The 10,983-nt window shown below is 41.7% G+C and overlaps 6 protein-coding genes across 7 annotated transcripts in view; 4 read left to right on the top strand and 2 right to left on the bottom strand.

The window, feature by feature from the left end:
* Window positions 1-776: 776 nt before the first annotated feature.
* LOC104821305 (dehydrin Rab18) lies at window positions 777-1,648 on the top strand. The gene is made up of 2 exons (XM_010552129.1): window positions 777-1,122; window positions 1,215-1,648. Exons 1-2 carry the CDS (start codon window positions 862-864, stop codon window positions 1,413-1,415), a joined length of 462 nt encoding a protein of 153 aa, XP_010550431.1. The 5' UTR covers window positions 777-861; the 3' UTR covers window positions 1,416-1,648.
* A 731-nt stretch (window positions 1,649-2,379) lies between these two features.
* On the top strand, window positions 2,380-3,940 carry LOC104821306 (peroxidase 72). The gene is made up of 4 exons (XM_010552130.2): window positions 2,380-2,643; window positions 2,779-2,970; window positions 3,074-3,239; window positions 3,378-3,940. The coding sequence occupies exons 1-4, from the start codon at window positions 2,416-2,418 to the stop codon at window positions 3,791-3,793; spliced, it is 1,002 nt and encodes a 333-aa protein (XP_010550432.1). The 5' UTR covers window positions 2,380-2,415; the 3' UTR covers window positions 3,794-3,940.
* A 451-nt stretch (window positions 3,941-4,391) lies between these two features.
* LOC104821307 (folate transporter 1, chloroplastic) lies at window positions 4,392-6,973 on the top strand (the record flags this gene model as incomplete). The annotated part of the gene is made up of 10 exons (XM_010552132.2): window positions 4,392-4,521; window positions 4,596-4,672; window positions 5,086-5,162; window positions 5,414-5,507; window positions 5,585-5,678; window positions 5,783-5,856; window positions 6,050-6,154; window positions 6,232-6,324; window positions 6,447-6,514; window positions 6,596-6,973. Coding segments are annotated over 10 exons (948 nt in total), but the record flags the coding sequence as incomplete, so codon positions are not given.
* A 579-nt stretch (window positions 6,974-7,552) lies between these two features.
* On the top strand, window positions 7,553-8,498 carry LOC109116996. Its single transcript, XM_019203414.1, has 3 exons — window positions 7,553-7,561; window positions 7,947-8,022; window positions 8,146-8,498. Exons 1-3 carry the CDS (start codon window positions 7,553-7,555, stop codon window positions 8,496-8,498), a joined length of 438 nt encoding a protein of 145 aa, XP_019058959.1.
* A 350-nt stretch (window positions 8,499-8,848) lies between these two features.
* On the bottom strand, window positions 8,849-10,606 carry LOC104821309 (protein RTE1-HOMOLOG). Of its 2 annotated transcripts, XM_010552134.1 has the most exons (3): window positions 10,386-10,606; window positions 9,511-9,816; window positions 8,849-9,419 (listed from the first exon to the last, which is right to left on the bottom strand). In XM_010552134.1, the coding sequence occupies exons 2-3, from the start codon at window positions 9,778-9,780 to the stop codon at window positions 8,994-8,996; spliced, it is 696 nt and encodes a 231-aa protein (XP_010550436.1). In that variant the 5' UTR covers window positions 9,781-9,816; window positions 10,386-10,606; the 3' UTR covers window positions 8,849-8,993. The 2 variants fall into 2 exon arrangements, with proteins under 2 accessions (XP_010550436.1, XP_019058983.1); XM_019203438.1 differs by lacking the exon at window positions 10,386-10,606 and having other exon boundaries at window positions 9,511-10,379.
* A 144-nt stretch (window positions 10,607-10,750) lies between these two features.
* LOC104821311 (WAT1-related protein At3g53210) overlaps window positions 10,751-10,983 on the bottom strand; it is a 2,138-nt gene continuing 1,905 nt past the window's right edge. Inside the window, exon 7 of the mRNA XM_010552136.2 lies at window positions 10,751-10,983. Coding sequence (XP_010550438.1) covers window positions 10,846-10,983 — 138 coding nt within the window. The 3' untranslated portion in view covers window positions 10,751-10,845.

A 10,983-nucleotide genomic window follows, 5' to 3' on the forward strand; every position in this document is an offset into this window, starting at 1 on the left:
CCGATAAAAACGGTTACGATGTTACAACGCTGATAAGCTAATTGAAATGGATCGATGCGGATCCTGATCCGTATGACAAATATTCAACATTATCATAAGAAATACACGTTGCATCATTATTGTGAGGGTTCTGGCCCATAAACGATACATTCCACAATTATTATTATTTTTTTTATAACGGAGGATCCCTAACTGCTACCCTTCGGATGCGCTGACTAGGTAAACATCCGACTCGGGAGCAGCCTTTGTATATGGATCATATAAACCCAGAAATTACCTCCCTCCCCACCAGTCAGGAATCGAACACTCAACCTCAATATGAAATTACCTTCTACTCCAAATTTGACCACTCATTCACGATCTTTTGGGTCATTCCACAATTATATGTTAACTACACGAGAGGAAACGCGCATTTTTAGAGTTAATTTCATTGCCGACACAAAAAAAAAATGGAAGAATTGTTTGTGGTGTAGTGCTTTGGGTCAAAATCTTAGAACGACCGTTAGGATTACGTTGATTCGTTATGCATGCACACGTGTCACTCCTCCTTCGGACTCTTCACGACAGAAAAGATCTTACGTTAGGTCGGTGATCAAAACGAAGCCCGAATCCATGAATCATTAATCTCCAGCCGACAATACTGGACGCGTGTCATCATATCACCATGCCAAATGTCCTCCCAATCAGCCACGTGTCGCGGTCACTATCAGACTCATCACTTCTCTCTGATCGATCCATCCCTAAACGGCTCTATAAAATCCACCTTGTCACGATTATCGAACCTCCACACAATACACCATACACAAAACATAAGCTAATTGACTTCCGTGTTCTGCCCGATTCCAAGAAAAAGAAAAGAAGATGGCCTCTTACCAGAACCAGTACGGAGCACAGCCCACCGAACAGTACGGAAACGTGACTCAGCAGGTGGACGAGTACGGCAACCCCATTCACAGTACCGGCACCGAAACCTACGGAACCACTGGCGGAGCCACCGGAGGCACATACGGAACAACCGGAGGAGCTCCGGTGGCGTGTGGGCATCACGGCCAGGAGCATCACAAGGAAGGCGGTGGTTTGACCGGAATGCTTCACCGCTCTGGCAGCGGCAGCTCCAGCTCGGTGCGATAGCGTACATAAAAATATATATGTATAGTTATAGATATATATATATGTTCCTTAAAATTTGATGGTGCATTTGTTGGCATGAACAGTCGGAGGATGATGGCCAAGGAGGGAGAAGGAAGAAGGGGCTGAAGGAGAAGATAAAGGAGAAGCTGCCAGGTCAGCATCACGAGCAATCTACGGGGACGGCGACCACGACGGCCTATGACGTCGGTGGAGGCGAGCACCATGAGAAGAAGGGCATGATGGAGAAGATCAAGGAGAAACTTCCCGGGAGCCACCAGCACTAAAGCTATATATACATATATCACACCTTATTTTATAACCAATCGGAAGCACGATAAATTATAATATGGGTGTGCTGATAGTATACATACGAGTAATAATAATCTTGGTCTGTGATACTTATGCGTGTTGTCTTAGTATGTGACCCTTCGACGCATGGGTCATTTTACCACCAGGAGCGTGGTTTTGTATCAAATAATTATCAAATAAAATGATGTGTAATGGAGATTGGAGAATATGGGTTTATCTCTCATCGCACGTGCACTGTCCAACAAACTAATGGGCCCATAATAATATTGTTCCTTTTTGGGCCTATATGGGCTTCACATGAAAGAAGAGAGAGTTACACGTAAGAGAACAAAAAGGGCAAAAGAAGCATGGGTTTTGTCAAGGGTTTTGTCAAAAGAGAGCAGGTGAAGCTGTTCCTCGATCTGGCAAATCGCACATAAGATTTTCTAATGTCACATGCCATTATCCAACAAGAAAAAAAAAAAACTTTGTTAACGACGGTTACGATATAATATTAACCCATCGCTTTGCTTGACAGATAATTAGCATTACCTTTCTGACTATTATCCAAATGATTCTGTTTTGTAAATCCTAAATTTGCAAAATCTCGAAGGCGTTTCGCTTGGAATTTGTCCTAAATTAAGGTTTGAGGACAGAGAAACAAAACAAAAACAGACAAAAGGTTAGAGAATAACAATAATAATATAATGAAGAACAGAATTCATGTGGTGCGAAGGGGGCAGACAAGGAATATAATTCTTAACAAATCCATCAGTCAATGATGATAACCCATATAATATATGATTCTTATTTTAATTTAACCCCCTACCCAATGGTTTTAGTTAGGTACCAACTCCAACCATTTGTTCAATGATATTCTTCTGAATTTGAATTTATATTTTCTCCCTTACTTGTATAAATAAGCCCCGTCATCTCACACTGAAACTCGTGTTCAACGAAACCTCGAACCAAAGGCGGGGGAAAGAAACAGTGGAAATGGCTAAGTCATCGTGCTCTGTTCTCTTTGCCTTGTTCATTGCCTTCTTTCCTCTCTGTCTCTGTTCCCAAACCTACGGAAGTGGGTATCTCTTCCCTCAGTTCTACGACCACTCTTGTCCCCAAGCTCAAGATATTGTTAAGTCCATAGTCTCCAAAGCATTTGCCAAGGATCCACGAATGGCCGCATCACTGCTTAGGCTCCATTTCCACGACTGTTTCGTCAAGGTTCTGCATATCTCCTTTATTACTCCGTCTGTTTTCTTACTAAATTTCGCAGTCATTTCAGTTTTCTTGTACGCTTCTAAAGGAAAAAAAAAACAAGAACCCTTACAAGATATGTTGCTAATGTACTGTCGGCAGGGATGTGATGCATCGCTGTTGCTAGACAGCAGCGGGAGCATCGTCAGTGAGAAAAGATCAAACCCGAACAGAAACTCGGCCCGAGGATTCGAAGTCATCGACGAGATTAAGTACGCATTGGAGAAGGAGTGCCCCGAAACAGTTTCTTGTGCTGATGCCTTGGCTCTTGCCGCTAGAGACTCCACCGTTCTTGTAAGCCCACATAGCTAAACTCCGAGCCACATGTACATATATATATAAGTGGGTTTTCCTCGTATTATGGTTTAGTGTATGTTTTTGTACGGTGTCTATATAGACGGGTGGACCGAGCTGGGAAGTGCCTCTGGGAAGAAGAGATTCAAAAGGGGCAAGCTTAAGCGGGTCCAACAACGACATTCCAGCCCCTAACAACACTTTTCAGACCATCCTCACCAAGTTCAAGCGTCAGGGCCTCGACCTCGTCGATCTTGTTGCTCTTTCTGGTATATATACACGTACACGTACATACATATATACATACACCAACTCTCCTCTCCACGAATCACGAAAAACGACATCCTGCGTCAATGTCAAGTTTTTTTTAATGAGAAACGCATGGAAATGACATGCAATTATTACAGGGAGCCACACTATCGGAAATTCGAGGTGCACAAGTTTCCGGCAGAGGCTGTACAACCAGTCCGGGAACGGCAAACCGGACATGACCCTCGACCAATCGTACGCCGCCACGTTGCGTCCCCGGTGTCCGAGGTCCGGCGGCGACCAGAATCTCTTCTTCCTGGACTTTGTCACGCCGACGAAGTTCGACAACCATTACTTCAAGAACCTGATAATGTACAAGGGACTGTTGAGCTCTGACGAAGTGCTCTTCACGAAGAACAGAGAATCGAAGGAGCTGGTGAAGCTTTACGCGGCGAATGAGGATGCCTTTTTCGAGCAGTTTGCGAAGTCGATGGTGAAGATGGGTAACATCTCGCCATTGACGGGGGCGAGGGGCGAGATTAGGAGGGTTTGCCGGAGGGTTAATCATGTTTAATCTCTTGATTAAGTGGGGTTGCTTTTGCATATTTGCATGGATGGATATTTGGATTTCTCTTCTTTGATGTATGGGTTTAATTTTCTTGTTTTGATGATGATTTCTCTGTATTTCGCGTTTGAATCAATGCTTGGACATATTTGAATATGATGCGTCGTGTCACGCCTGCATATATCTTTTTACTGGTTATCATAAGATTCTCATGAAAATTTACAAATTGCTACGAATTATAGCCCATCACGTGTGATTTTGGATCTGGTTTCTATTTTCTAAAGTATTATGGACCCTTTTGATAGATTGTAAAAGTTAGGGGTCAAAGGCAGGGTTGAGAAAATTGTTGTTTATATAAGATCTGGGCCTCAGGGTCCAAATAGTTTATTCTAGGGTTGGCCTTAAGCCCAATAACAACATCGACACGCAAACCTCCGGAAACTCAGCGAGAGACGGCGGGAGGACGGCGGATCTCTCCCTTTTTTGGTGTGCAATTATGTCGTTGAATCTTTCTTCAGCGGGTTTTCGGTTTCTACTACTCTCCAGACGGGTCGTTTGCTTCTTCATCGCATCTCTGTAACTACTCACGAGTACTTTGAATTAACCCTTAGATTGTGTTAAAGGCTCTCCAAGGGCGGCGCAGTGGCAGTGGGAGAACGCCACCGCCGGCGCCGTCGCGGGATTCGCCACCGTCGCCGCCATGCACCCTCTCGATGTGGTCCGAACGAGATTCCAAGGTCTGTCGTTACTTTCGATCTGATTAGACCCACGGATTTGCGGATTTTAGTTAGTTGATAGCCTGATTGAACAGTGAACGACGGTAGAGCTCCCAATCTTCCGACGTACAAAAACACCGCTCACGCTCTCTTCACCATTGCCCGTCTCGAGGTTCGGTGTAATAAAGAAAAAAAGTCCCATCCTTTTCGTACGTCGTCGTTAATTGACATGCCATTTCGTTTCTTATGCATTTCACTGTTTCAGCCTTCTTTTGTTTTTCTTTGGAGATTTCTGGTTTTCAAGTTTTACCCTATGCTGAAGTCAGTGAAGTTCTCTGTTGTTCACATAACAATTGATAAACGAGTGTTGGTTCATGGTGGAGTGAATGGGTTGTGCATTTACTGTTCTGGTTGCTTCAATGGTTATGCTATTCTGGGCATTATCGGTGGGAATTCAGAGTATTTTTCATAGTTTTTCTGCCAATCTTCTTGAAAATATCTTGGTGACTGGACTTTTGTCTCCACTGCCCTTTCTCATTGTTCTTCTCTTCATTAGCTGATATGATTTATTCCTTTCTTCTGCAGGGCTTGAGAGGATTATATGCAGGTTTCTCTCCCGCGGTTATAGGTTCCACTGTTTCTTGGGGTTTATACTTCTTCTTGTGAGTGTTAAATCATTCCATTTTTCATACAATGATGGCAGCTTGAAGATGCCAAACAGCATTTAGTCTTTTTTTCCTTAACATTTTCCTCTAAGATGTTGTTATGGTCATATCATTCTCATTCTTTTATCATCGTGTTCTCCGTTCTTCTTGCTTCTCCTTTCTGCTGGACTATGATTTCCTCTGTTTTCAATTTAAGCTCTTGTCCGAATGATCATTAAGTTCTGGAAGTATATGTCTGCTATCTGCAGTTATGGAAGGGCTAAGCAGAGATACTCTAGAGGCAGGGATGAGAAGCTCAGTCCTAGTCTTCACCTTGCTTCTGCTGCTGAAGCAGGGGGCTTGGTGAGCATAACTCTCATATATTTAGTGGTCTGCGATAAGTCCCTTTCTTAACGCTGACAAGATTATGATATGTTCAGGTCTGTTTATGCACAAACCCGATTTGGCTTGTGAAAACAAGATTACAGCTTCAGACTCCTCTTCATCAAACCCGACCATACTCTGGGCTATATGGTTTGCACTATGTTGTGTGATTGATAACTTGTTAGATTGAAGTAGCAGTTCCCTTTTATGTTTCTTCTTATTCAAGGTTTCTTTTGCTCCACCATGAATTTCAGATGCCTTTAGAACCATACTGAAAGAGGAAGGGCCAAGGGCACTCTACAAAGGGTTTGTCCCTAGTCTGGTACTGGTAAGTAACTACACCAGAGCCTGTGTTTTTCATTTTCTTTCCTGACAAGGACCATATCACATAAGACTATTCGAGAGTGAGTGTAAGAGTCTTAACCTTTTTCGTTTCCTTCTTTGGCCACGCATATATAAATCTTATACTTTGCGGAAAATATTTTGATTTGAATTCAGTGCTAGTTTTGTTTCTTCAGCAGGTTTCTCATGGTGCTATTCAATTCACAGCATATGAGGAGCTTCGCAAAGTCTTTGTGGATTTTAAAGAAAGGAGAAGAACGTGTGGAACTGCCAATGATCTATTGGTATAGATTTTTTTTTTTCTTTTCTGCAAGGTTTGATTCTGTAAATCATATCTGACTCGCTCCCTGCATTTCAATAGAACTCGGCCGACTATGCTGTTCTTGGTGGGTCCTCCAAAATTGCCGCCATGCTTCTTACGTATCCGGTTCAAGTCATCAGAGCTCGGTTACAGGTTTTATATCAATTATTTCCAACTTCAACTTTGCCTTCTTGTAAACAAAAAAACTATAAAATTCTTGAGATTGGCTGTCTTGTCTACGTTGATTGACGTGCATGCATGCATGTCCTTTTCAGCAACGACCGAGTACTAATGGAATTCCGAGATACGTGGACAGTTGGCATGTCATCAGAGAAACCGCGAGGTTGATAACACATTTTCTTGCTTCTTTCTAACGCTCCTCTTTTCTTGTGGTTGATGATCATTTGCTTATACGTTTCCGCAGGTTTGAGGGCGTTGGAGGTTTCTACAGGGGACTCACGGCAAACCTTTTAAAAAACGTTCCTGCTTCTTCCATCACCTTCGTCGTCTACGAAAATGTTTTGAAACTGCTAAAACATGCCCGAAGGAAACAAGACTAGATCTTTCTTTGTCTCCTTTTCTCCATTTATTGTTGTTTTTCTTCTTTTTTCTGGGCACCCGCCCTATAGATTCATTCGTATACTACATAGTATAAGAGGAGTTTGGACCACCACTTTCATTACTTTTAGATACACATTCTTGCATTACATAGCACAGACATCTTGAATTGTTTTGTACAAACGCGAGCAAATCTCTTTTCCTGATCTTGAAACGTTTCAAGAAGCCATTGATTTCTTCTTCATCCTCTGAGTCCAAGCTCGTTCCCTTGCCACCGCTGCCCATCTTCATCTTCGGCCGATAATATCCACGAGTCAGATCCTCACTCAGGAAAACAAAAGAACCATTTTCACACTTCCAAATTTCAATTATGAATCTAAGAGACCATTATTTTGAAGAAGAACAAAAAAAAAAAAAGGAAATTGGAGAAGAAATAGCAGAGCAACACAAGAAGATTACTGATCTGAATCCGGTGGGGAAAATTCTTTCTTCCGTTTTTTATTTCGCCGATTCGTCGGAGAAGGAACGGATTCCGTGACACGAACGAGGTTTCGTCATTGGGCTTAATTCAACAAAGCCCATTTTAAATGGGCCTCATAGTTGGGCCTTGACTTTTTGCTGTTTAGTTCCAGAGGGTTTAATATCTCTCGGGCCTTAAAATAGTTTCGGCCTTTTCGTATCAGTATTTCTAATCCGTGATTTCATAGGGACCTAAATCACGCAGAGAATATTGCGCCGAATTTAATGAAATCATTACGAGAATATATATACACGTATATGCATGTATATATATGCGTAGATTGTTTGAATATATACATTTACTATGGGTGGGGTGACTTATTTTCGGGTTGAAGAGCCACATATGGAATGAAAAGATAGTAACATTAATGACCCTAATCCCTAAATTCCAACCATTTTTGTAGATTATCGATCCTTATTTCCATAAAAAGGGAGAAAATTTAAATCCAAATGTTACAAAATATACACGCGATCCATTATAAAATCAACGGCCGAGTCCGAGGAGTTCACGAAGCTCACACCGTCAAACGACAATCAATCTCGTTTATTTCTCGTCGTGTTCTAGTAGTTCGTCAAAAAAATGTTTTCTTCGAAACAAGATCCGACAACAAAAATGGTTTGGTTCGATTTTCTCATCTCATAAATTGGTGGGCACAATTTATATTTTGGTTTTACATAAGATTCCTATGTATTTGCAGACTTGTGGGTTCAAGGTGAACACTAACTCACCCGGGTGGCACAAGAGCTTGACGAAAATCCTCAAGAAAATCAAAGGTCTGTACCTTCTTATAGTTTATTCATTTTTCCGAGAAACCCTTATAAGCGCAAACATATGATGATACAACAAACCATAGTGTATGATTTCTTTGGACCGTTCATATATATATTATAATGCAGGAGGGAATTTCGCAATAGATGTGGAGGAAGGGGTTGCATATGTTACGGGGCAAGGAAACCTAAAGAAGCTGCTGAAGCTGATGGGTTCAAAGACGAGCAAAGATGCGGAAATGGCGTTTGTGAAAACGGGATCAGGGCACCAACCACCATACGACCCTAATTATTACAACAGCAACAACAACTACTATGGCCACTACGGTCAGGGCATGCCCTTCTCCTCTGGTTACGCTCATTCCGACATGGCTTACCCTTACCCTCCTCCGTCCATGTACTACTCCTCGGCCCCACGCCCCCTACCCTATCATCATCAGTATCCTTATTCTGGATATTGTAATTACTCCAATTACTATTAGGGTTTAGTCACTTTGAGATCGAGCATAAACCCTTTTCTTTGTTAATCATTAGGGTTTGTTGCTTGTATCCAAAGATCATGGACCCTTTTTCTGGTCCTTTGTTCGGATGAATCTTCTCTTCTGGGCTTGAAGATGCCGAAAGAGAAGCTTCTCTCCTTTTGTTTTTTGTATGAATCCAATGATATTAGTGTTGGGATTCATATCAACTCTCTTGTCACTATGGAATGGAAGTTTCACCTTATTATAAGTAATTACGACCCATGTTCTTCCGCATCTCCACATGTCTACTCTCAATCCAAGATTTATAATGCTAAGTATTGCTAAAGTTATATAATGAATGTCCACACACACAAGCAAACTGATAATTCACATTCCCACAAAGACCATTCCATCTTCATCCCATGTAAGTATAGTATCCAACCACATATGGCCGGTACATATCATACACATCAAGTGCCCCCAATCTCAAACAACACTTCCCCTCATAAAATCTTATTATAACTGCATCAAGTTCTTGAAACAATACGTGCCAAGGACGAACCATCCCACCAGCAAAACCCCAAAAATAGTACAGTAAGCTATGAAGTTCCAAGAACCCAGTGCAAAGGCTAGACCGTAGACTATCACACACGGCAAGAAGGACCTTGCCATGGACGCTTTGCTCACCCACTGCCCCTTGAAGAACACAAAAGCTGCAAGGTTTACCATGTTCCATCCGCCAGACCCAACGCCCAATCGGTTCAGATTGTTGGCTACGAATGAATGACAGTTGCATGTGAATAGGTTGTACGATCTGTGCTGGTATTCCTGTGTGCCTTTTCTCAATGCATCATCCCATGTCAGTTCTTCAAATACATTAGCATCTTCCTCGTATTTGCTCTTCCCATTGAATATACAAGATTTGGAAGAAATAGAAGATTCCTGTTGAGAATTGAGATATAAGATAAAGTTAATGAGGTTAAGATGAGAACGGTGCATTGAAGAAGCCGAAAGCCAACAAATTGACACGTACCTTTTCCTTTTTTAATTGGATATAGCGAGCGACGGCTCCAAAAGCAAAATTATCCACGCAGACGAAATTCGGCCCGGCAAAATCAAGGATGACACCGTCTTCTCTGCAAATGCCAACATGGCCTATGAAGGGAATCAACCATGAAATAAAGGGAAGAGGTGTCCACACGATGCAGCATGGGAACCGCGCTCTTCCAGGATCAATTGTAGAGCAATCTGCAAACCCGTCTTCGATCATCATCTCTGGTTCTGCTTTTGCTTTCTCTCCCATTTCCAAATACCGGGGGTTCCTTTATTGGATTCTTCTCTATTCTCAAACAGATAGATTCAAAAATGTAAAATTTTGTAGCAGGAGGTTGAGATCATGAAAAATAAAACTTGTCTACCGCAGATGCCAATATCTAGGTAACCGGCATGCTCATTTTCAGTTGGTAATGCAGTCATGAAGTTCCAAGCTGTATGATGTAGTGCAAATTCGAAAATATAAAAGAACATTCAGCGAATTCATGAACCAATTTTGAAAATACCCATAAGAATTGTAACACCAATTAGCTAACCCTTCTACTGAAGAACCAACACGTTCAGAGAAACACCTCCTCTGAACCATAAACCGCCCAAGATCCCTGCAGAAACTTGTCTAACTATTCACAATCCCAATGTTGAGGAAAAACCAATAATCATCTCCATTTCCATCGTAAAACAAGCCAAAAAAAAATCACCTAAACCAGCGAATGAGGCAAACATTTAGAATACTTATCAAAATCACCGCCAGATTATCCAGAACATTGACATCCAAGTAGCAATTAATCGAATCGAAGCATCTTATTTTCTGCAGATCAAAGCAAAATTTTCAAAGAGAATAGATAGGAGAGGTACCAGTTTAAGCGGCGAAGACAATAATAATACAGGATCTGAATCCAGGTATCAACAACTTCGTCGCCGTTGACTCTGGAATCGACGAGTAATGGATCGATCGATCGGCAATGTTCCTTCAACCCTAACCGGGAAGATACTCCGACAAGAGACCACGATGAACGGCAAAATAACGTGTTTGGCTACGGGTTTAGTGCAAATCTCTCCGAAGGATATTTCCCCCCTTCTCCATGATAAGTATTATTTCCCCCCCCCCCTCCCCCAAGTTTCTGGTATATCATTTTTGGCCATCGAATAATGGTAGGCATTTCAATTCATGCATCCCATTTTCTGATTTTACAACTAGACCCATTATTAGTATGCAAAACTTTAAAATCTAACCTCCACAATGCAAGAAAATATTTAAAACGTAAAAACAAGTATAACACGAGGATGAATATTTAAAAAGTAATAATAAATTCAATCATTGCTGACACGTCATACTATTAGGGAGCAATGGCTGAACTACAGAAGATTTTGTTTCGTATTCACCGTCACCAATTTCAGAGGTGGAAAAGATTATATTTTCTCCACGTATTCTTTGGCTCTCCAAACTCTTTCC

This window comes from Tarenaya hassleriana, unplaced genomic scaffold (genome assembly GCF_000463585.1).
Source record: "Tarenaya hassleriana unplaced genomic scaffold, ASM46358v1 Cleome33, whole genome shotgun sequence".
NCBI classification, from domain to species: domain Eukaryota; kingdom Viridiplantae; phylum Streptophyta; class Magnoliopsida; order Brassicales; family Cleomaceae; genus Tarenaya; species Tarenaya hassleriana.

Coding starts and splice junctions, on each gene's coding strand:
- LOC104821305 (XM_010552129.1), top strand. CDS start 862: ATGGCCTCTTACCAGAACCAGTACGGAGCACAGCCCACCGAACAGTAC. Junction 1,123..1,214: donor GCAGCGGCAGCTCCAGCTCG/GTGCGATAGCGT, acceptor TGGCATGAACAG/TCGGAGGATGATGGCCAAGG.
- LOC109116996 (XM_019203414.1), top strand. Junction 8,023..8,145: donor AATCCTCAAGAAAATCAAAG/GTCTGTACCTTC, acceptor ATTATAATGCAG/GAGGGAATTTCGCAATAGAT.
- LOC104821306 (XM_010552130.2), top strand. CDS start 2,416: ATGGCTAAGTCATCGTGCTCTGTTCTCTTTGCCTTGTTCATTGCCTTC. Junction 2,644..2,778: donor TCCACGACTGTTTCGTCAAG/GTTCTGCATATC, acceptor TACTGTCGGCAG/GGATGTGATGCATCGCTGTT. Junction 3,240..3,377: donor CGATCTTGTTGCTCTTTCTG/GTATATATACAC, acceptor CAATTATTACAG/GGAGCCACACTATCGGAAAT.
- LOC104821309 (XM_010552134.1), bottom strand. CDS start 9,780: ATGGGAGAGAAAGCAAAAGCAGAACCAGAGATGATGATCGAAGACGGG. Junction 9,420..9,510: donor TCCAATTAAAAAAGGAAAAG/GTACGTGTCAAT, acceptor AATTCTCAACAG/GAATCTTCTATTTCTTCCAA.